Source organism: Lacerta agilis, chromosome 1 (assembly GCF_009819535.1).
Source record: "Lacerta agilis isolate rLacAgi1 chromosome 1, rLacAgi1.pri, whole genome shotgun sequence".
NCBI lineage: Eukaryota > Metazoa > Chordata > Lepidosauria > Squamata > Lacertidae > Lacerta > Lacerta agilis.
Window position 1 is genome coordinate 121,760,415 of NC_046312.1, and position 25,460 is coordinate 121,785,874.

General features: G+C 43.0%; 1 protein-coding gene across 2 annotated transcripts in view; it reads left to right on the forward strand.

The window, feature by feature from the left end:
* Nucleotides 1-25,460, forward strand: part of PLCL1 (phospholipase C like 1 (inactive)) — a 181,917-nt gene that overhangs the window by 145,080 nt on the left and 11,377 nt on the right. For both annotated transcript variants that reach the window (XM_033169263.1, XM_033169271.1), the window contains exons 3-5: nt 3,330-3,533; nt 7,062-7,137; nt 15,711-15,820. In XM_033169263.1, coding sequence (XP_033025154.1) covers nt 3,330-3,533; nt 7,062-7,137; nt 15,711-15,820 — 390 coding nt within the window. The remainder of the gene's footprint in view (nt 1-3,329; nt 3,534-7,061; nt 7,138-15,710; nt 15,821-25,460) is intronic.

Sequence of the window (25,460 nt, forward strand, 5' to 3'; positions counted from 1 at the left end):
TCCACCAGGAAAAATAAACCATATTGATGCAGGTCCTACACAAGGGTTTAAAGTTCCCCATAAAGGATTAATTCATTTGTTCTGTAAAACTTGGTGCGTGCCCCCCCAACCCCGGCGGCATCCTTCTTTTCAACATGTTTTAAAGATGAAGGGTTGAATCGCAGACATGGAACTTTTTTAATCAAGTGAAAGTACATGTCTACAGTTCCTGCAAACAGTTTTATCCTTGCCGTAATGTATAAGTAAGTGGTGAGAAAATACAGATCTTGCTATTGAAACACCTTAAAGACAAATTGCATTTAGCACAAAAATGAATGAGGTTGCAATATGCATTTAGATGACAACACACTCTGATGTCTGTCAGAAGATGGAGAGAGCAGCTGATTTAATTACATCTAAAAGTAGTGTTTTTGTAAATTCCTTTGGGGAACTGGTTTGTAAATATGCTTGTACAGAAAAAGAGAGAAAAGAGCCCTACTCAAAACGAGAAATGTTAGTATAGCCAAATGATGGAGAGTTGCTCTTTCACTTTTATAGACTATAATTACTTTCATACACACAGATGTTCCATTCATTTTCTGTCCTACTTGGATTACAATGGTATGCAGGTTCAGTGCCAATTTGTATAATTTGGGATTGATGGGATTCAGGTGGCCTTTGGAGCAACGCAGTGTCTGTAATGGAATTTTGTACTCTCTCCAAATCTGCTACTGCTGAACTTGATAAGCAACAAAATGGTTTGTGGCAGCCGAAGAGGTTTAGGCGGCGACTAAACACGTGTGTAATGGATAAAAATTTAAATTTGGTTGCTACAAGGCTCACACACCATCCTTCAGTTCCCTTGTACTTGGGAGAGAGTCCACTGCTGTAATGTTGAACATTTGATTGGTTTGTTCATTCCCTTGCTTCCTGGGAGTGAGGCGCTGCTGCTTATTGGGGGGTGGGTGGGAATTAAGAGGCAAGGTGGATGCAGTGCTGGGGCAAATCACCTCTTTCTCTCCTGGTAAATGGACGCAAATCCACTTCCAGGAAGCTAGTGTTGTGGCTCCATGCCCAGTAGAGGTGAGCTAGATCTGGGAGGGAGTTGCTCTTTTCCACAGTGCTTTTTCGGTGCTGTCTTTCTCAGTGTATGAAAAGGAACTGATAGGGCATATATAATATCCAGCTTTCTGGAAGAGTTCCCTGAAGGAAATAAATGGCTTATCCTATAGGCTTCTTAGGTGCTAGCATGCCAAGGTGTATATATCCCAGGTTTCCTTAAAAGGTAAAGGACCCCTGACAGTTAAGTCCAGTCGCAGACGACTCTGGGGTTGCGGCGCTCATCTTGCTTCATAGGCCGAGGGAGCCGGCGTTTGTCCGCAGACAGTTTTTCCGAGTCATGTGGCTAGCATGACTAAGCCACTTCTGGTGCAACGGAACACCAAAACCGGAGCAGCACATGGAAACGCCGTTTACCTTCCCGCCGGAGCGGTACCTGTTTATCTACTTGCACTTTTTGGTGTGCTTTTGAGCTGCTAGGTTGGCAGGAGCTGGGACTGAGCAACGGGAGCTCGCCCAGTCGCGGGGATTCGAACCGCCGATCTTCTGATTGGCAAGCCCAAGAGGTTTCCTTAATGCCTGCTTAAAACGAAAAGAAAAAGGTTTTCGGTTGTGTCAGCAGTCTCCTAGTATGAATTGTAAACTGACTCCTTATGCAATGTGTCAGTCAGAGGATGCCGCTGTGCCACAATGGAAGCTTGCGCCCTTTATTGAATGCTGACAAGTCTTCTGCCTTTAACTATAGCCTGAAAATAGAGGTTAAAAATACCGGGCGCACATTACTTACTCTTCGGTGAGACATTAAATATACCCTGACTCTAGTTTTGAGTATTTCAGGAAAACCAAGCAGATACCTTTCTATTTTTGGCTTAAAAGGAAACACAAAGAAATATTTTAAGGCACATGCATATGAGCACACATTTTAGGAGACAGTTCATTAAGAAAACAAGGAAACTTGAATGCTGATAAAAATAGAATAAAATAGAGCTGAGTCTATTGCATGTTCTTGAAGAAAATTAAGCCTTGAAATCTTCTGGAGATCCCTAAGCAGGCTTGGTGTCAGCATCTGATAAGTTGACAGAAATGGTGGAGCCCATGGTTCTCCGAGGGCCCTCATCTCCTGCTTGTGGCTTCCTTTTAAAAAAGTTTCCAGCATTCAATTTATTTATCGCATTAGCCCTATGGCCATAGCACATGGTAAAAGACCAGGCAGTAGCCTGACACGATTATACAAAGAATACAACAGTTAAAACAATTGGAAGTAAAATTGAGCAGGTTAAAACAAATAAAAAAAATAAAAATAAAAATAAAAAAGCACTAGCAGGCATGACGACAGTCTCCATGTTGGGAATATACATAAGACTAAGGCTAAGGGAAGTTGGCCAAAAAGGTGGTCCTGAGTTTCAGGGCCTGTAATATGTAGATTCAAAAGAGAATGTAATATGCATTCAAAAGAGAAGCATCAAGTGATTAAGCTGCAGTCGCTGTGATTTTCATTTCCCTGGAATGCCTCTGGGGCTCTGATGTTGGATTGAGAGGCATCCTGGGGAAATTAAGATGGCAGCTTCTCACCTAGCATTCTTTTGGCAAGCTGGGTAGCATGTTACTGCCCCACTCAGCAGTGTATTGGGGGGGGGGGGCTCACTAGGACACCATAGCAGGTCCCCTCAAACCTGGCATCGGCCCTGCCTTAAGGACCACATCATATATTTACAGAAATACACTTCTACGGGAAGCTTATGAAGCTGCTTTGATGTACAAAATTTGATGCCCCCCCCCGGCCCTTGTGCCGCCTTCACAAAACTGGGTGAGTGAGGTGCTGGTCTTTGGGAAGAAGGCACGAGGCTCTGGCACTGTCCTTGAGCCCTTCCTGTGTCCTTCCCAAAACTGGGCAAGCACTAACTAGGCTTTGGGAAAGAGGTGGGTGGACTCTAGGACCCTGTCAGAGCCCTCATGCTTCCTCCTCCTCCTTTTTTAAAGTATTTTTTTATTAAATATTTTCTTGATTTACAAAGCAAGTGGTTACTAGGTTTGGGGTAAGAGGCATTAGGTGCCTGTGTGGGAGAACCAGTTGTGCTGCTCTAAATCCGCTTCTGACACACCCACCACTAGCATGTGGTCCTCAAATAGGTGGTGAACCTTCAGTGTAATGCTCAGGCCAAAAAAGTTGGCCATCGCTGTTCTAAAGAGTCCAGTATTCCTCATTACAGTAACAGTTAGCTCTATAAAATAAATTGGGATGATTCTCTGCCGTAAGTAGTATAAACTGATCCTTTTATTTTCCTCAACAGAATGCAATTGTGTCTCTTAAAGAGCTTTGTGGACTCCCACCAATTACCAATCTGAAGCAGTGCATTTTGACCTTGTCCTCGCGCCTTATGAACAGCGACAATGTTCCCTCAGTGGACCTCTGTATGAAAGACAACTTCCCCTATCTAGAACCTTTGGGGACATTGACGGATGTGCAGAAGAAGGTTCTAGCAGCATATGACCTGGTATGGGTTTTTATGTTATCTGGTTCATATTGGAAAGAACATTCAAATTCTGAACAAATGAGCCAACTCTGTTTCTCTGAGACTTTCATTTTGGCTTATGCCTTGTGTTTTCCCAAAGTCAACCATATATATAATTTATATAAAAATAAACATCAGCACCAAGCCTTTTAAGAAGATCAATGCTTTTCTCTGTGTAGCATCATCTACCTTCCCCAAATAGGATAGAGAAGCCTCTTGACAACCACTGGTCTGTATTGGTATCTGTCCTGTTATATATTATAGGATACAAAACGGATTTAATGTTTTCCACTTCGAAATAAAAATTTTTTCCTCAGTTGCCAGAAGCGTCAGATAACCATGTTAGTACACAAATGGGGCAATAGATGTGTGATAGGGAGATGTGAGAAGATAGCACAATTAATTAATTAATTAAACTTATTAATCACTTTTTTAACGAAACAAACTCAAAGTGACTTACAACAATAAATCAATTAAATATTAATTTAACCAGGATAATAATAAAAAAGAGGGAACTCTAAAACGCATTCATCTTTTCAAAAGGCAGGACTAAAAGGTCCAACTCACTGAAGGTGGCCACGAATAATTAAAAGGGAAAGGCCTAGCAGAAAAGAAATGTTTTTGCCTGATGCCTAAAGATATGCAATGGTGGCGACAGGCGACTCTCCCTGAGGAGTAGGCTTGGGTGATATATTGATATATCGCACAGGACTGGTCTGAGGGGCAGACCGTGATGGTGGTTTCACTCAGTGGTATATCGCTAGTGAAACCGTTACCGCTCCTGAGTCCCTCCAGCGCCCAGCGCAGCTGGAGACAGAGGGACTCAGAGCTGCAACAGTTTCAGCAGCGATATACCGCTAAGTGAAACCGCTATCGCAGTCTGCCCCTCGTGCCAGCACAGAGTGAGAATCAAGCTGCATCAGCCAGGGTCCGATACAGCTTGTTCCTCCCTCCTTTTCTTTAAACTGCTTGGCTGAGGAGCACATGGCTGCCCTCACCTCAGCCAAGCAGTTTTGCAGAGCCCCCAACTTGCCACTAGCTCGCACTGACTCTTGAGGTTAGCTATGTAGTTCTTAGACTTAGGAACTTGAGCCAGTATATGGTAGGATTTTAGTGGGTATTATTATTATTATTATTATTATTATTATTATTATTATTAAGATTTGTATACCATCCTACATCCACAGATCTCAGGGTGGTTCACAGGATAAAATCACAATATAAGAACACAAAATACATAATCACAATAAAAACAAGAACAACCCAATAATCCTGATTCCTAAATTTAAGAGACATGTCCCTGAATATGGAAATGATGGTATTGATACCTGGGTTAGGGTGTAAATCTTTTAATAGGTGCCCTTCAAAATCAGTGACCCACAGATCAATGCAGGTTTAGTCAGAAGTTAGCCCCATTTTGTTCAATGGGGTCGACTGACTTGTAAATAACATGTAGAGAACTGTAGCCTAATGATGTATTTGCTTGAAAGTAAACTACACCAACAGGAATTGGTTTTGTTTCTGAGCAAAACTCATATTGGATTGGACTGCATGTGTGTGTGTGTAATTTCTCATTAAATTCATTATAATACACTTTCTGAGTGATTGAGATTCGTGTGTGCTTGTAAAGTAGTCATGTGAATACATTTTTAAAGGAAATGCATCTACGTGGAAGTGCGTGTTCAGTGGTGCAAGAAAAGCTCCGATATTTCACACAAAGCAGATGCAGTTGCTCAGAGACCCTTAGTAATTATCTTTCTAACAATTAACTGCATGTTTTATTGGCTTTATCCCGTTTAAACAGACAAAGAGCGTTTGTCTGATTCTCATTTTTCTTTCTCTTGACAACTATATGCCCCACCACTGATGGCTGCCGTGCCGCCTTTAGAACTGGATATACAAGTCACCTTAAGTCAAAATGCTTGAACTGTAAACTGATCTTTGTTTTTATTTTAGTAATCCTATATACAGTCTTGCCCACAGACCATTGGATTAAATAGTCTAGTGCAGGTGTGGCAAATCTTTTTTGGAGTGAGGGCCACCTTTTGGGGGCCAAAGTGTGAAAGTTGGGTATGGCATTTTTTTAGAGGGACATATTATTGGTGAGATGGGGGGGGGGTGTCACGAAACCCTTTTGACATCACAGAATCACATCAAGGGGCATGTGGGAGTTATCAATCAATAAATATATGGGCCGGATTCAACTAACACAATGCACTAGTGAAAGCTAGCCTAATATTAGGGAGATTGTCTTCTCTGGCAAGCAGAAAAGCTTGCAGTGATGTAACAATCAAATTAGTGTGACACTGAATTCCACCCTGTAAGAGAGAGAAAGAGAGAGAGAGAGTGAGTGTATATGTATGTGTATATATGTATATGTATATATATATATCTATAAGACACACACACACACACACACACACACACAAAAATACGTGGTCAACTTTTGGGTGCCACAGAAAAACCCTTCAGTAGGTCTGCTCTGGGTAAAAGTTCCTCATTATGAAAGTGTTGGGGTTTTGATTGTAAAACTTCACGCAATGCACATTGCTTTTGCTTTGATGTCTGCTGGATTGTGTTTGCATGGAATGTCACTAAGCAAGAACCGGGGGTGCCTTTTAGATGTTTAAAGCAGTGCACACTGTTCCACCCTCCCTCCCAATAACTGCATAATTTTATGAACATTCTTTAAGGGTTACTTTTGGTTTGTTCTTTGGTATTCACAGTTATTTGAGATCCTGTGCCTCCCCGCTGGGCAAACTCAGTATGGGTGCTTCCATTCAGCATTATTTAAAAAGGGGACAAAGTGTAGCATGACTCTCCCTCCCCATGAAGTATTGTGAAGCTTGATTTTTTTTTTTTACTTTAACTATGATTAATTCTTTGGAGGCTCTGCACTCTCGTTCTTTTCCGTGATAAAAATCACAGTTGCCCCTGCTTTTAAATGAGAGCTGGGTGGAAACAGCATCATGTCAGCTCTCCCCTTATTCCTCATCCGTTGTGTGGGAATGGGAAATGGTGGGCCCTAGACACTTACCTTACACTTGATGCTCACAAATGCGTCTCCTAACAGTTGGATGAAACATTTGGCAGCATCATGAATGAGATATAAGATGCAGCTGATTGCTGAATACCATGGAGGTTCACTTGGAAGTCCTGCTGATTTCAGTGAAACAACTCCAAAGTTAAGTATGGTATGTGCATGATTGCAACTGGAGAGACAGCTTGGCTCATTTGGAAGTACCCAAGGCATTGATGTCCTTAAGCTTGTAATTGTCTGTCTCCTGCCTTCATTTCCTCCTGACATTGTATCTTGCATTTCCCCCTGTCTGTCGAGATAATGCCTAATTGACATAAACTGTTCATTGAATCTCCCTTATCATTTTTTTCTGTTATAAAATGGGGAGCATTTTAGAGGAGTGAATGAATAAGGGCTTTTTGACATAGGGATTCTGGCCTGAGAGGCAAAGCTGGTAAAAGCAACTTTTCTTGTTTTATTTTCCCTGACAGATGATTCAAGAAAGCAGATTCCTTATAGAAGCATCAGATGCTGTTTACGACAAGATAGTTCAGTGCCAGAAAGCAGGTAACCCTCTTTCAGTTTTAAATACACCCAAGAGACTTCCTTGGCAATAATCCTAAATATTTTTCCCTTTTATCTCTTGCCCAGATAAAGCATTAAGGATACAATATCCCTCCTTGCTGCAGGAGGTGGGAGCAGGGTTGTGCTGATGGGGACTGGTGGGAGTTGTAGTCCAAAGATTAGGGTCCAACTGCACTGGCTATCAATTAGTTTCCGGGCCCAATTCAAAGTGCTGGTTTTGACCTATAAAGCCTTAAATGGCTCAGGACCGCAATACCTCAAGGACTGCCTCTTCCCATATGAACCTAACCCAGACCCTGAGATCATCTTCTGAGGCCCTTCTTTGTGTGCCTCCTCCATGAGAGGTCTGGAGGTTGGCAACACGAGAACAGGGCCTTCTCTGTAGTGGCTCCCCATCTGTGAAATGTTCTCCCCAGGGAAGTTTGCCTGGCACCTTCATTATATATCTTTACGTGCCAGGCAAAAATGTTCCTTTTTAACCAGGCCTTTGGTTGATCTGATTGACATCCTATACCCTTTTAAAATGCTGCTCTTTTTGGGGGGGGTGTTACTGGGTTTTTTTTAATTTTGATTATATATATTGTTTTTATGTTGATTTTTTTTTCTGTGAACTGCCCTGAGACCTCCAGGTATAAATTTAATAAGAGGCAGTCCTTGTTTAAAAGGGTATAGGATGTCAATCAGATCAACCAAAGGCCTGGTTAAAAAGGAACATTTTTGCCTGGCACGTAAAGATATATAATGAAGGTGCCAGGCAAACTTCCCTGGGGAGAACATTTCACAGATGGGGAGCCACTACAGAGAAGGCCCTGTTCTCATGTTGCCAACCTCCGGACCTCTCATGGAGGAGGCACACAAAGAAGGGCCTCAGAAGATGATCTCAGGGTCTGGGTTAGGTTCATATGGGAATAATAATAATAATAATAATAATGATGATGGAGGCTGTTATTGGGGAGCTAGTCCAACATCATCTTCTCACAGTGACCAACCAGAATGCCCATGGGATTGTCCATTCATAGCACTGCCCCCTCTTTCATTGAACAGGTCAGATATGGTCTGTAATACTGCAGAGGGGACACAGAGGATTCAAGAAATTAAATTTCAAAGGAGTTTAAAAGGGGACGTTCAGAAAACGGCAGGGCAGGTTTTTTCGCATCATGAAAGGTGGCACGAGTGTTTCCATACCCCCAGTGCTCCTGTGGTAACATTAGTGACCCATGTGGTGGTGTAGTGGGGGACCAGCACTGCGCTCCTTGTTTCAGAACACATCACATCACTGGAGTTTAGCAGAGGGAAAGTGCTAAGGCATGGAGAGCTCGGGACTGTGCTGGCCAGGCATGGCTGAGCCTATCTGATACTCCTGCCATTGCCCAACTGCACAGCTCTGAGCAACCCACGCCTCCCCGCTCCCCCTCTCGCTCTGGGAAGTGCCAGCGATGGGCTGCGTTCAGAAGCCGGGAGAACAGCGGTGCCCCAACTACTACTGTGTTGTACAGGAGGAAAAGCCTCTGAAATAGTATCCGAGTGTGTAAAAGCAGCTACTTAAGCTTTGCATTTTAAGCCCCCGCCCTCCCTATTAGCATGCACTAAGGTCCCTTTCACTGAAATCAATGAGACGGGAGCATTTAACTACGGCTGTTTGATCCATTATCCTGCGTTGAACTAATTGTCCGGAAAAGGTACAGCTTTTTATGATGGCAGAAAATACAGTCATAAAATAAGTGGGCAGGGTGTGGGATTACTTTTGTCAGACAGGATTGGTAAATGGCTACGGTGGTTGTCACTTTGTCTACAAATCGAAGGGATTACAAAGCAAGGCTTTTAACTAATGCCACAAGTTCTGGGCAAATTTACATTAAAAAAGAAAGCATCAAAATGACTTCCAGTAAACTCCATACATCCTGACGTGTGCTATTTGACGTATGATATTCATTCTGGAAGGGGGTGACTTGCGATTACGCTGAGATGAGCAACCTGCTGTTTTTCATAAGCACAAGCTCCACTTGTGCACGGTGGACCAGTTCTGGATCCAGCTCTCTGTCGGGATTCAGTACCCCACCTCTGCCGTAATATGGCCATCAGTGCAAACTTTCCCAGGGCAGCCCATAACCTACATCTCCCATACAAATTTAGCTTCTTGCTCCAGACTCAAAGCCCCTGGAGCAAAGCAGAGCACAAGAAGATGTAGGTTACCATATATACTCAAGTATAAGCCGACCCAAATATAAGCCAAGGCACCTAATTTTCCTACAAAAACCTGGGAAAGCTTATTGACTTGAGAATAAGCCGGTTCACCTTTGCTGCTGTGGAGGAGGAGGAGGAAGGAGCAGCCCAAAAGCAGCCCTTTGGGCTGCTCCTTCCTCTTCCTCCTTTGCCACAGTGGAGCTCACCCCATCACAGGGTTTCGAACCGCCATTCTTCTGATCGGCAAGCCCTAGGGCTCTGTGGTTTAACCCACAGCGCAATGTTCCCTTGTGTTATACAGAGAAGGCTGGGATCCTGTCCTGTTTAAGCAGGAGCCAGGAAAAGTGAGCACCTGTGGGGTTTTAATACTTCCTTAACTGATAGGCTTTCTACCTTCTGGGGTCTAAAGTTTGCATTTATGCAAGCAGTTCAGGAATGGAACAAGCTGCCTAGGGAGAGTAAAGAACTGCCGTTCTTGTACGCTTAAGGAATGGTTGACTAGGGTGAGCGGGCAGTGGCGGTGGCACGAGCGGAGAGAAAGGGCTTCTTTCTCGCCGCCCCCACCGCCCGCCTCACTCGAGTATAAGCCGAGGGCAGCTTTTTCAGCACAAAAAATGTGCTGAAAAACTAGGCTTATACTCAAGTATATACAGTATATGATCTGTCTTGGGGAAGTTTGTATTGATGGTTATATTCAAGAATAACAGCAGTCCAAGATGAAACATGTGCACAATAATATTATACAGTAGCCCATAGAAGATCCTATAATCTCAAAGTATCATATCCTAGAGCAGTGGCGTCGCTAGCCTCTGCGCTGCTGGGGGCGGCGGCAGCGCAGAGGCACCCCCTAGGGGAGGGGCACGACGCGCGCGCCGTGACGTCATCATGACGTCACGACGCACGTGTATACAGAAAGGGGGGATTTCCCCCTTTCCGAGGCTTTTTTCGGCGGGGGGGTGGTGACCAGCGAGGAGGGGGTGACAAGCGTGACCCCCACCTCGCTGGTCGGGCCCCCCCCGCCGAAAAAAAGCGGCGGAAAGCGGAAAAAGCAGAGCAGCGCTTAAACGCGCCTGCTCTGCTTCCTTTCCAGGCTTTCCCCGCCCCCCCGCGGTTTTTTCGGCGGGGGGTGGTGACCAGCGAGGAGGGGGTGACAAGCGTGACAACCCCCCTCGCTGGTCGCCCCCCCCCCGCCGAATAAAAGCGGCAGAAGCACCCCATCCGTGTGCTGCTGCTCCCGGGGTGACGGAGGGAGCGGCGGCGAGTGGGAGTGGCGGGAGGGGCCGCCGCTTGTCACCCCCACCCGCCGCTGCTCACCCTGTCACTGGGGGCGTACCGCCCCTCCCCAGCGACGCCCCTGTCCTAGAGAGAATCTTCCGGCCTTAAAGCATCCTATCCATATCACAGCACCTTATTCAATTCGTTTAAAGTTTCATTGTCAAAATCATTGGTTGTAAGAAGAAGAAATAGAACAAGGTCAGCTGTGTGATCCATAAATTTCAAACATATGAGCATCATAAGAATAAAAGCAATTTAATCGGATATTTTTTCCAGCTAGAAGACAATGTGCTTATTTTCATTGTTTCTAAACCTATTTTCAGTTTTTGTGGCTGTGTGTGTTTGTATCGTTTTTGAAACAATTTTCTCCTTTTTTATGATATGACTGAAAATCACCTTGAGACATGTGTTAAAGGTGATTAATAAATTAATAATAAATTTGGTGGGTGGGATAACAGTCTGATTGGCACTTAACAGCTGGTGTAGTACACAATCACTTCCTGCGTTCTGAGTTGTAGAGGAAAATCCAAAGGGTTCTGTGGATTGCTCTCTAATCCAGGCATCCCTAAACTCGGCCCACCAGCTGTTTTGGGACGACAGTTCTCAGCATCCCTGACCACTGGTCCTGTTAGCTAGGGATGATGGGAGTTGTAGTCCCAAAACAGCTGGAGGGCCGAGTGTATCTGAAGAAGTGTGCATGCACACGAAAGCTCATACCAAGAACAAACTTAGTTGGTCTCTAAGGTGCTACTGGAAGGGTTTTTTATATATTTTTTTATTTTGATTTGACTATGGCAGACCAACACGGTTACCGACCTGTAACTGCTCTAATCCCTCAGCCTCACAGCCGATGCTTTAGGTCACAAGCAATACTATTCATTCATTCGAAATGTTTATAGCCCACTCATCACTTGAAGGTCCCAGGCATTTGCTGAAGTCTTAAGGACAGGAGGAGTTTTCCTTAGCATGGACTGGTTAAATAATTTTTCGAAATTAAATACGGCAAACCATGGTTTAATGCCTTTCCTTCCGGGGTCATGTCACATAGATTCTCTAGGGGCCGTGTATCAGATTTATGCTCGTGTGATGAGTTGTCGAGGGAATCCCTCCTGCATATTGTTTTTATCTGCCCTTTATACAGTGATGTCAGGAGAAATTTGTTGAGCCCACTGGTCCAAAAATTCTCTGGACTTCCAGTTGAGATCCAGCTTACCCTTTTACTCTAGGATTCTAACCCAACAGTAACCTTGCATGTGGCAAGGTATCTGACTTCGGTTCTGAACTATAAGAGGTGAAATGGCCTATTACAGGAATCCTAATGGTCCTTTTCCACCGCTTTTGGGCCTATAACTCCTGATAGTATCATAGGTTGAATTTGTATTTATTTCTCCTGATTGTAAATATTTTATGTTATTTTTTATTTTAATGTAATTATTATAGCTGTTTTTGCATGGATTGTAAGGCAGGTATGATTTGCGTGTCTATGTATGAGCTTATAGCTGCAATAAAGTTTTATTATTTATTATTATAAACCATGGTGTTACTGTGGTATGAGCCAAGCAGGCTAAGTAATTTTGTCCATGAGCATCTCTTAGCTCTGCTTTTGAATCTGACAACAAAGATTCTCGCTTGGGGGGAGGGAGTCAACTGTCAAGCCAAAGTGGTGAATGATTTGTTCTGCTCTCTGAAATCAAGAGGTACGACTATTGTATCTAGATGGCCCAAAGCCTTACTCCTTCTGTGAGTGTGCGTGCGCATGTCATCTGTTTTAGAGATTACCTCAATTAGAAAGTATCATCAGCTTAATTAAATTGATTTTAGAATTAATCTAGTTAAAGCAGCACAAACCTCAGTAACAGTCTTGCTTACTTTGTTAAAACCTTGTTTAAACAGAGCTTATTCAATTTAGTAACTGGATTAATATAACTAAAGCAACTGAATGAGATGAAGCCCATATAACTAAGGCTTGGATTGGTTTAACTGCATTCAATATTTTTTCCACTGACGCAGCCAAATTAAGGTAATTGTGTTATTTTGCTACAGCCTATCTGCATTTAATTCTTTGCAGCTAGGTCCAAGGTCCTCTACTTGTGCAAAAACATACAAAGAAATAAATAAATCACATTACTGTGCACAGGGGAATTGCCGACAGCACAGCTAACTGGACCTATACATCTTTATCATGAAAATTCTGTCCTGTTTTACCAGATACATACACTGCATGTGCCTATGGATCAGTGCTGTCAAGTATCCCGTTTTCCCCGGGATTCTCCCTTATTTTAAGCAGTTTCCCGCTGCTCTCCCTTATTTTTTATTTCCCTTAAATTTCCCATTTTTAATGGAAGCAGCTCCTCCCCTGCTAGCCAGGGAATGGGTGGGAAGACCTCGCCTACTTGGAGAGAAATGCCTCAGCCCTCAAAGCAAGTGGGAGCCATTTCCCATGCTTACAGGGGGGTGTATTCCTCCCCCTGCATCAGCCCCTATCCGTTGCCGCTGAGCCCCTCAGCCGGCCAAGAGGGTTAGCTGGCGGGCGGAGCCTGGCTGCCTTTGAGCAGCTGCTGCTTCCTGTCCTGTTTTGATGGGATTAGACAAGAAGACAATGGGGCTCCATTGTGTGGAGCACATGGCTGCCCTCCTCTTTGCTGGCTGCCCTCCTCTATGCTCCGCTCCGAACCTGAGCCTGCTTGGAGTTTACATTGCTGCTCCGCCCACTTTTGCTTCTAGCTCCGCCCACCACTGACATGTGACTGTCCCCGGGATAGGTGAGACTGCTGATCCCTTATTTTCAAATCCGAAACTTGACAGCTATGCTATGGATGCAAGCCAGAGTTGGTTGCCCTATTCACAGATGCTCATATTCCCTACCTGGAGCGTTCCCATGGCAGCATACCTTTGCCTACCAGTTGCTGGGAATCTCAGGTGGGGAGGGTGCTGTTCTGTGAGGGCAGAGCGCTGGACTAGGTGGGCCTTTGGTTTGATCCAACATGGCTCATCTTATGGCAGAGGAAATACCATATTTTTCAGTGTATAACATGCCCCTGTGTATAAGAAGCCCCTATTTTTTTCGGAGGGGGGACTCCAAATTAAGAAAATGGGGGGGGGGAGATTGCCCAGAGTTGTTGAGCTCTTTTGGGGGGGTGATTGCAGAAAATCGCTCACCCACCTGACCTACGCTACACTCGCACGCGTCACAAGAGCCACCTATCGTCTGTCCCCTTGACGACAGAAGCAGCCAATCGCCAGCCCAATTGCCGCAGCGACATCCAATCAACACCAGCCCTTGCCACAGCCACCAATAACATGCCCAATAGCCGCTGTCAATCTCCAGCTCGTCTTATACACAGAAAAATACGGTAACAAACAGGGGGTCTATACGAGTACACATTGGACTGAGACCAATTTCCTCATACAGAGTGGTCCAACAGGTGCAGCGCTCTTATGAGGAGCTTAACATATGAACTGATGGGCGGCTATAGCTCCCTTGGCCAGATTATTTATTTACTTAATAAATTTGTTAGTCGCTTTATCTTACCCAAGGCAACCCAAAGTAGCAGGCAGGCAGACAAAAAACTCCACATAGGTACATTAAAACCGGGGGGGGGGGGATATATTAAAAACCTCCCACCCACTTCTAAAAGGCCATGGATAAAGGCCAAAGGCTTGGTTTTAGAGAAAGTTTTTTGCCTGGTGCCTAAATATATATAATGATGATACCAGGCGAGTCTCCCTGGGGAGAGCATTCCACAAACAGGGGGCCACTCCAGAAAAGGCCCCTTTTTTTGTATTGCCACCCTCCAGACCTCTTATGGAAGGGGAACATGAAGAAAGGTCTCAGATGATTCTTGCAGAGTCTGGGTTGGTTCATATGGGGAGCGGCAGTGCTTGAGGTATTGATGTCCTGAGCCATTTAAAGCTTTATAGGTCAAAACCAGCACTTTGAATTGGATCCGGAAACTAACTGGCAACCAGTGCAGTCAGCCATGGATTGTTTGTTTGTTTGTTTGTTTGTTGTTTTTGCCACTATTCCATTGCTACCCCATTGACCATGTGGGATGTGGGTGGCGCTGTGGTCTAAACCACTGAGCCTCTTGGGCTTGCCGATCAGAAGGTTGGCGGTTCGAATCCGCACGACAGGGTGAGCTCCCGTAGCTCTGTCCCAGCTCCTGCCTACCTAGCAGTTCGAAAGCACACCAGTGCAAGTAGATAAATAGGTACCGCTGTGGCGGGAAGGTAAATGGCGTTTCTGTGTGCTCTGGTTTCTGTCATGGTGTCCCGTTGCGCCAGAAGCGGTTTAGTCATGCTGGCCACATGACCCGGAAAGCTGTCTGTGGAAAATGCCAGCTCCCTCGGCCTGAAAGCGAGATCAGTGCCGCAACCCCATAGTCACCTTTGACTGGACTTAACTGTCCAGGGGCCTTTTACCTTTTTACCTTCATTGACCATGTAGAAACAGTATGATTCATGGATGCTTTGTAGCTGTAATGAATTATATATTTCGCTAGTATGCAAGGCTGCACTCTTCCCCTGGTAAGAGCTCCATTGAACGCAGTGGAAATTGCTTCTGGGTAAATATGCATAGGATTGCATAACCATCCCTGTTTCGACATGCAGCCTGGGGAAGATGTCTTGGATTACATCTTCCCTGAACTTAAAACAAAATAAAAAATTCCTTCCAGTAGCACCTTAGAGACCAACTAAGTTTGTTCTTGGTACGAGCTTTCGTGTGCATGCAAACTTCTTGAAGAAGGGTATCTGAAGAAGTGTGCATGCACACGAAAGCTCATACCAATAACAAACTTAGTTGGTCTCTAAGGTGCTACTGGAAGGAATTATTTTATTTTATTTTGTTTTGACTATGGCAGACCAACACGGCTACCTACCTGTCCCTGAACTTAGACCAACTTTGCTGACTGGGTCTGATGAGAGTTGTAGCCCCAAATATCTGGATGGCATGAGGAGGATGGTGTACATATACTGTGTATATAAAGCCTCGTGGGGCACAGTGAACCCACAAATGTGGGTTGTTGTTGTTTAAATATGTAACTGCATTTCCTTCAATGGCTTGTCCTTTGTTCATGTGCCACATATATTGTTAGGAATGGAACTGCATGAAGAGCTCCATGACCTGGGAACAAAGGAAGGCTTGAAAGGAAGGAAGCTCAGCAAAGCCATTGAGAGTTTTGCATGGGATATCACTGTGTTAAAGGTAAGTACAAAAGTGACACATTTCCTCCTCTAGAGAATCCAGGTCTGAAACTTCTGCTTACATCTAGCAGGAAAAGAATATTGAATATTAACATAATGGCAGGAAAATGCTGATGTATGACAATCATAAAGAAGAGGAGCATTTCATTACATTAAGAGATTAAAGCAATCCTTAGTCAAATAAAATTTAATAAGATTGGTTGTAAGCATTTTATAGTTTGTGGGGTTCTTTGGTTTTTCTTTGGCTTCAGGGGACAGCCAAAAGTAGATTTGTCCTTTCCGTGAGACAGAATTTATGCCAGTTGCTGGGGATTGCTGGTAGGCAGACTGCTGTTGTGTTCATGTCCTACTTACAAGCTTCCATTAGGCTGGACTAGATGGGTCATTGGACTGATCCAGCAGGCTAATCTTATGTTCTTAAAATGACTACAGGTTATATCCAAAGTAGCACTATGTCATGGTCCTTTCGGCATAAGGTTTTCTACTTGCACAGTGCGACTTGTCGTTGCTCATCGAAAGAGAGCATGTTTTGCATGAAGAAAAGATCCAGACTAAGGCTTTCTCCCTATGCACATTTACCTGATAGTAAGTCCAATTGAAAACCAGTGGGACTTACTTTTGAGTTGACATGACTAGGATTGTCCTGTAAGTTAGTTGTACTTTAGCTCTATTAAAGTCCAATAGGGCTTAAGTTAGTCTCATTGTTCCATTGGTTTCAGTTGGATTAAATCTTGAGTAACCTATCATGTTTAATTCTAGGTGTCTCCCAGTTAGAAATGTTCTCTGGGAGCAGGATTCGGAAAGATCTGTGCTTGTGAGAGCTGCTGTCAGTTGGTGTATAAGCCAACTCGGTTTCATTCAACATAAGGCGCTGTTGTATAAATGCCAGAGCATATTAAAATAATTTGATTAAGATTTTTAAAAACAACAACAACAAAGTAGCATTTTATTTCCAGAAATCTAGTGACAGATTTGGAAGTGGAGTTGGGAACATGAAGTGTGGAGGCTGTCTTGTGGAAATGCCAACAAAGGGGATCTGAACATAGGGATGGATGAATCTGCCAATTTTGCTTTCTCTTGGTTTTTCATTTTTTTCCAATCCTCACCAATTTCCTCATCAGTTTGCAGTTAACGCCCCTCCCTAAAATAACCGCCCCCATGAAAAAGCAGCATTTTAATCCACATTTATCCTAATGTACATATACTTGTGTGCAATTTTGCAAAATATATACATTTTTGCAAGCCGTTTTCCCCTAATATAATGCATATTTGCATGCTATTAAGCACTCTTTCCCCAAATATACATTTTTGGCTGGAGAACTGCATCGCAACATTCAGGGAAGTTTCAATTCCAAAAGCAATTGCATTTTGGTTTCTGTATTGTTTTGTGATGTTTGACTAAGGAAGGTTCCATTAAAATGTGAACCAAACTAGACTCTCTCCCTCCCATCCCTATTTGAGGGTGCAAATGAGTGTGGCGGTATCTTCGTATTCAGACTTAAATCCAGTTTAGCTAATAAGATTAATACATTGAATGATCTGGCCACATTCCACCATATGGGAGATGTTAGATTCTAGGTAATCTCTACTGAGCACCAGGAATTGTTGACTCCACAGATAACAAACCTCTTCACTCATTGCAGGAGGCATCTTGTTGTTCAGTCCTGACTCATTATTTCATGAATCACTTAAAGAACCATGCCTCCGCCCATCTTGGCAGCCAGCTGTATCTTTTCTGTAGTGTTCCCTGAGCAAGATAAAGGTTTGCGAGATAGAAAGATTGAATTTTGAAACTGTGGGATAAATAGAAAAATGGCAAACTAGTCCCTGGTTCAACGATTAATGTTTTCAACTTACATACAGAACTAGAAAAATTGAAGCAAGGCAAAAAGAACTATCTAGTTCTATGAACCAGGAAAGTATATGGGCAGCTTCTAGTTCTAAACCAGGCATAGGCAAACTCGGCCCTCCAGATGTTTGGGGACTACAACTCCCATCACCCCTAGCTAACAGGACCAGTGGTCAGGGATGATGGGAACTGTAGTCTCAAAACATCTGGAGGGCTGAGTTTGCCTATGTGAATTTGCCAGTGTGGTGTAGTGGTTAAGAGCGGTGGACTTGTAATCTGGTGAACCGGGTTCGCGTCTCCGCTCCTCCACATGCAGCTGCTGGGTGACCTTGGGCTAGTCACACTTCTTTGAAGTCTCTCAGCCCCACTCACCTCACAGAGTGTTTGTTGTGGGGGAGGAAGGGAAAGGAGAATGTTAGCCGCTTTGAGACTCCTTCGGGTTGTGAAAAGCGGGATATCAAATCCAATCCAAACTCTATGCCTGTTCTAAACGAAAGGCAAGCAGAGATGGGGATTACAGGACAAGCTATTCTATGGACAACCATTTTAGAGAAAGAATATATCCAATTGTTTTTTTTTTTAAAAAAAAAAGTTTCTCCCTTCTCTCAACAAGCCCATGTACTGTAGATGATTAGGATTGCATTCTAACACCCTGTAAACACAGTTCTGCTGATAAAAAGAATGTGCGGTGTGAAGAAATGCTTTATTTTGTCTGTCCTGAATCTATCTACATCCCATCTTCATTGGAAGTCCCCGAGTTCTAGGGTTATGAGAAAGGGAGAAATACAATATCCTTTTTGAGGTAAGGCGACTCAAACTGTCCACAGTATTCCAAGTGTGACTGCACCATAGATGTGTATAATGGCATTATGTCATTGGCAGTTTTATTTTCAACTGTTTCCTAATGATGCCCAGCATGCATGGCGTTTGTCTTTTTCACAGCTGCCATATATTAGGTTGGCATCTTCATTGAGCTATTGTGACCACAAGGTCAATTCAAACCCCCTGAGTGTAGATGTGAAATCAGGGTTGGTTTGCCCAGTGTGCATACTTGATGGCATTGACTTATATAGAAACCAGCTCTGTGGTATTGAAACAAGCAGATTACTTACAAACTATTTTATTATTACGCTCTGTCATTCCTGTCATTTGGGTTGTGGCACCCAAATATCCACCTTTGGCAGTGATACTCCAGTGGAGCAAAACACAGCTCACTGCGGAGATAAATACTAGGATTGTTTTCTTCATTTCAGAAATATTCCAGAACCGCAGTGAGTTATCTATTCAGCCCGTCTTCATTTACACTATCGTTAGCATCTCTCTGAAGTGCATTTTTTTCCCTTTTAGGCAAAAAAAAAAAAGGCCACAACTGACAATGTTATTTGAATTATTCATAAGCAGACAGATCCTAATGAAGAGCTCATTTCATACAAGCAGAAGGCTTTGCTGGTCCCTGTACTGTAATAAACTAAATTTTGCAATAATAATCCAGAAGCCACCAGACCATATTAAATATGTTTATGTTCACACACACACCCCCCCGCTCCATGGATGATTTTGTTCTAGTGGTTTTTGACACAGGGAGGTGAACATGGATGACTGATAGTGTCTTGACCCTAAGGAATAGTTGTGCTGCCTCTCCTGCCCATGCCCCCCTGTCCCCAACACTGATTTTTTTTGCCTGAGGCCAATTAGGCTAGGCCAGATTCTGGCAGTGGGGTTGAAGTTGTCTCTTTTAAAGATCTGTAAAACCAAATCAATTGTTATTAGATTTGTAGAGCCCTGTTGTATCCTGGTTTTCTGCTGACGCACTTTATCAACGCCCCCATGAGAGTTGCTTTTTGCTTGTTGACAGCACTAGGTTTTGCATTTCTTACACAAGGCTAAAAATAGATAAGTTCCTGCATGATCCTATTCATGTACAAGACAGTGTTCTTAATGGGCTTTGACTTGATTGTTATTTAGCAATGGAAACTTCTTAGTGAACTCTACCATAATTTCAGGGTAGCATCATTGTAATCCCAATCTCTCCCGGGTGGTAGTTAATCAACCCACTTTCCCCACGTCTCCTGGCTGCCAGCTTTTGTGTTGGAAAACAGCCACCCCAGGGGATGATGTGGTAAGTGTTGTCAAGCAAGTAGGATCTGCTTCCAGTTGTTTCAAAGAATGTGAGATCTTCAGGTCTGTCGTTCTTTTTATTCAATGCTTTGTTTCCAAGCATTTCACAACAGGAATATCTCCTCCCTCCCCACTCAGTTTTTCAAAGCATTTTCTTTAAGCAGCAATTTTATCATTAAGTTGTAAGTTGAATACTCTCCCCCACCCCAAATCTTTACTTCTCTGTAGGAAATACTTGTTTTGCAGAACCCTGCTTTGGAAAGTAGGTAGCTTTGGTCTTAGACATTGAGAGTTGTGATATTTGGAAATAAGATGATTGCATGATGCATTATACCAGTGATAAGAAAACTGGCCGGTGGGCCTAACTAGACCTGACAGACTTCGGAATTTGACCCAACAGGCTATTTTGGGCAAACCACAGCCACCTGCCAGCCACCTGTTGGTGTATGACAAATTGAGGTTGCACAATTAAAGTTGATTTGGAGTTCTTGTGCAACAAGGCTGCTTCCAAAAATTTGACCTTTTTATGATAACAAACGTGACAGGCAAATGCACTTGCAAGTACCAGATAACACTTGCTGGATACAATGTCATCTAATCTCTCCGCAAACAAATCAGAATAGAATGTTCAATAAACAGGTTGTCTAGAAGTGACCCCAAGTTCATTCCCCACTAGGTGACCTTGGGCTGCCAGTCTCCAAAATCTGCCAAACCTATCTCATTAGGATTCTTCTGAGGACAAAATGAAGTTTTATCTCGAGCTCCTTGGAGGAAATATTGGATGTAAATGTAGCAAATAAAACAAAATAAATAAAAATTGATGCTAGGTAAACAACAACAGTAGCAGTTACATTTCATTTGCCCAGGCAATTAATAATAATAATAATAATAATAATAATAATAATAATAATAATAAATTTTATGAAACATTTATGAAACACCTGAAGGCAGCCCTGAATAGGGAAGCTTTTTAAGGTTTAATGTGTTTTTATATATTCTGGAAGCCGTCTAGAGTGGCTGGGGCAACCCAGTCAGATGGGTGGGGTACAAATAATAAATTATTATTGTTATTATTATTTTAAACTCTGTGTTTTCACAGGTTGCTTGTTTTCTGCTTTTAGAATTTAAACTAGACTTTTTTATTTGCAGCTGTGGGTTTTTTCCCCTAGTGCTTTCCCCCTCTGTTGTTGGTATGATATATGTATTTGTCACTTTCACACTTAACCCTTTTAGACGTACACGCTTAAACTATATTGGGTGTACTCTTAAGCATGAAATGTGTGTGACCCTTAGGCTGTGCTCTTGGAAGCAAATTGCTCTTGAGATTCATAGGAGATAACTTCCAAGTTAAATGGGTTAAGGATTGGAATATAGGCAACATCTGTCTCAGAATCAGTTGCACTGTTGACTTTCCGGCGGTAACAAGGATTTATGTTAGCCATTAATTTCAGTAGCTATGACTTTGTACACAGAACACGAGCAGAGCTGTTGAGTGTAAAAGGAATACTGTTTACATAGAAAGTTCTCAGAGGGGTGCTTCAGATTATTTAATCTCCTAGTAGAAAATGAGGCAGCTGCAGCCCTCTCCCTAAGAGCATGGGGCTGTCGTTTTTATACTTCCAGTCTTCTTGAATATTCTACCTATATATCTTGGGAGTATACCCTGCACATGGTTGTCCCTATATTTGAAATGATGACATTTTTAACTAGGGCATGAGCATCAAAGCTTTGCTCCTGCAGAGCACTAATTAAAGGAAGCAAGGCAAGGTGGCAGAAAGGAATGCTGTTCATTTTCATCGGTTTAAAGGGTACAGTTGGCATAGAAAAGCCTGCACAATCCAGGCTGCAAATATATAACTTTAAGTATGTGGGGAGTTCCTGGTGAAATCTCAGAATATGATGACCAATATTATGTGGGGCACCAGTGAGTAAGCGCCTCCACCCATCAACATGACTGGCAAGGTGCAGAATGGGCAGTCCAAATTGCATCATTTATATAGTCGAGAAAAGACTTTTAAAAAAAAGTATTGTGATTTCTTCCTGAATGTGGAGTAGATGTAACTTTGATGAACAATATTTGATGACGCTTCCAAGGTGCGTGAGCAGTGAAGAGCAAGAAACTGTTCTTTGTTAGACGTGCCTAATGTTATTTCAGCCCCTTCTAAACATGAAAAGCCACCTTTTGAGGAGCAAAAGAGGATAGGAGCGCCAGTGGTGTGTGTGTATACACAATCCATTTCCCAATCTAAATTACCTACCTGGTGGCTCCTGAACTGCAGGGGAGTCCAAATGTGCATTTGCCAGTAAAAGTCGTACCTTGGTTCTCAAATGTAATCCGTTCCAGAAGTTAGTTTGACTTCTGAAAATCTTCACAATCCAAGGCGCAGCTTCCAATTGGCTGCAGGAGCTTCCTGCACTCAATCGGAAGCCACGGAGGACGTTCGGCTTCCAAAAAACGTTCACAAACTGGAACACTCACTTCCTGGTTTGTGGCGTTCAGGAGCCAAAATTTTTCAGAACTAAGCTGTTCAAAAACCAAGGTACGGCTGTACTGTATCTCAAAATCCAGAGGTGGGGTGATTTGGAACAAGGAAAAAAGCAGTCATGGAATTGTTGAAGCCCCTACCCGCAACATATGATCTTCCGTATCAGGTTACTCCTCGAAAGGCAGCCTTTCCTGTTTAAAAGGGTTGGCGAGGTAATGTTATCCGAATCTGTCCCTTTTTGTACAGCTTTATCTTTACAGTATATTTGTGGTCATTTGGCGCTTATAAATATCCTGTTGTCCATTAGTAATGGTCTTATCTCTGAAGAGCTGGGTTTAATCACACAGATGTATTATTGCAAAAACATGTAATGCAATTTTAAATTTCATGATTATTTGCCTTAAAAGCTAAAAATAATTCTCTGGGAGTACTGGTTTTATCTTCTCATCTCTGATGGTCCTTCTTTTCTCCAGTTAGAAACGAAATTAACTTTACATGAATTACTGTACTTTTAAATAGATCCTTTTTTTAAAAAAGCAATTGATGTTCTAAGATCCCATGCTAGCATAAACAGTACTGAATAAACAAATGTATTTTTATGCTGGCGTGGCTTCCTGAGCAGGCCTTAAAAATAAGAGCCATCATGCTGCCCCAATAAAATGACATCCTGGGTTTAAATAAAATCAATACTACGATGCTGTGTTAAATTGATGGGAGACTTCCTTCCTTGTGGAAGGATACTTTCTCTGGAAATCATTTGATAGCCTGGAAATCATTTCATGTGAACGTAGTAGGTAGGTTGTAGGTAAGTAGGTAAGGTGGTAGACTGTTCCTGGACTGTATTAGGAACATTTGGCAGGTGGAAATCAAGTTGTCACATGACTGAATAATGCCCGTGTAAAACAAAATTATGTGCACAACAAAATTATGTACACTTAGAAAACTAGCATCTCAGGAAAACATCTGGGCTGGAACATTTCTTCCCAATCACAAGCTTTCCATGTGCAGATAGCTTTTTGTATCACCAAGCATTTGGTAATAAGACAGGTGGGATATAAACCTTGTAAATAAGTAAGATTCTCCCGTCTGAAGTGGTACAGTCCTGTAGGTGTTTTGCCACCTCCACTCTGATGTTTGTATAAACTTGGCTTTAGTTTTCTGGATATGAAAGTGGACTGTGTTCACAAAACTGCTATGACTGACTGCTTCATGTACTCTAGACTCTCCCCCCATCCCCAAATCACTGGTCTAGTCCAGCCTCTTTTGTACTGGCTAAAACAAGGTGCTTTCATGCATCTCTTTGTGAAGCCATATAGCTGGACCATAAAGAAGGCTGATTGCTGAAGAATTGATGCTTTTGAATTATGGTGCTGGAGGAGACTCTTGAGAGTCCCATGGACTGCAAGAAGATCAAAGCTATCCATCCTTAAAGAAATCAGCCCTGAGTGCTCACTGGAGGGACAGATCCTGAAGTTGAGGCTCCAGTACTTTGGCCACCTCATGAGAAGAGAAGACTCCCTGGAAAAGACGCTGATGTTGGGAAAGATTGAGGGCACAAAGAGAAGGGGACGACAGAGGACGAGATGGTTGGACAGTGTTCTTGAAACTACCAACATGAGTCTGACCAAACTGCGGGAGGCAGTGGAAGACAGGAGTGCCTGGCGTGCTGTGGTCCATGGGGTCACGAAGAGTCGGTCACGACTAAACAACAACAACAAGATAATGCAACCACAATACTTCATCTCCTGACAATCACTTGAATCTATCTTCAAACATAACATAGGAGTGTCCTGTTGTTTACTGTTACAACCAGAAGAGATCTCCCATGCTTGACCTCCCAAGAACTGTATGTCGAGCTGTTTGCTGCATGAGAATTTCTTTGTGCCAAGAAGGAAATGTCCCTGTAATTGGGTTAGATATCAGAGTAGTCACTTCAAAGGCATAGCGGTCATTTTAGAAGCGCAGAGAAGGAAAGCTTCCTAACTGTTTACCCAACAAGGAGAAAGCATAAGAGGAAAGAGTATAATACTGCAGTGTGTATTACCAAATTGGCCAGGACCTTACAAGATTTGCAGGTATCAAACAATTTTCCTGCTGCCCATACCAACCTATATCTTCACTGTACAGGGATAATTTTTCATCTTTGAGCCTTGATCCTGGACAAAATCTTTATTTTTGTTTGCTTCTTACTGCTTCCTGACCATTTGGGGTGCTTAGCTGTGGCATGTGAGCGGCGGGTGGGGATTTGGAGAGCCTCTAGTTTACACAGATAAAACAAAAGCCTTGTAATATTGTATTGAATTTGGATGGCTGAAGACCAAAGAGCAGCTGTTTTACTGCTGCTGTTTCTCCAGCTACGGTGAGACCGGCAGCTTTTATGAGCTCTTAAGGTAGAAGGTGTTGAAGAGGATTTGTACCAGAGCTGTCAGAGTCGCTAAACTGATCAAAGGATTACAGTGCTCTCGATAAAAAGGAGGCTTTACAGTAAAAACAATGCTAGAAAACGCCAGTCATTTGAATTTGTATCCTTGACAGCTTACAGCTAGCTTTAAATAGGTCAAGTGAACCAGAGAATGTCAAGAAGAGCATAGAGCAGTAAAGCCTCTATTCATTCCTTCTACTAATAGTTTTTTTGGTTTTGTTTTGCTTTTTAAAGAAGTGCTGCTTGCCCAAACTTCACAGAGAGGCAATCCCTGAAGGCTTCAATTTATTTTTAGACAACAATAGGGAAAAGGTAACAACTCCTATGTCAGATGTGCTATGAGAGAGTCATCTGAGTGTATAACAGAGAAGCATCAGACACACTGATCCCAGGAGGGGCTGCAGTAGAATCGCAGGCTAGGCTGCCATATTCTCATCTTTAGGTTCACCGTGCAATTCTCTGGTGAGAACGGAGATAGTTGTTTCTGGACTCACATTATTGGATGGATAAAACCTTGAAAGCTGTGTATGCAGGCACAATAGCAGGCATCTTTCAAGTCTCTTTCTGTCTAAGGCAGCCTTTCTCAATCCGGTGCCCTTCAGGTTATTATGGACTACAACTTCCAGAAAAATGGCCACTAGCCCGACTGTCTGGGGGTAATGGGACTTGAAGGCAAAAACATCTGTTGGTACCAGATTGAAGAAGGGACGAGGTTTGTTCCAGACAAAACAAAACAAACTCCTTTGCATTGCACACAATCTTTCCC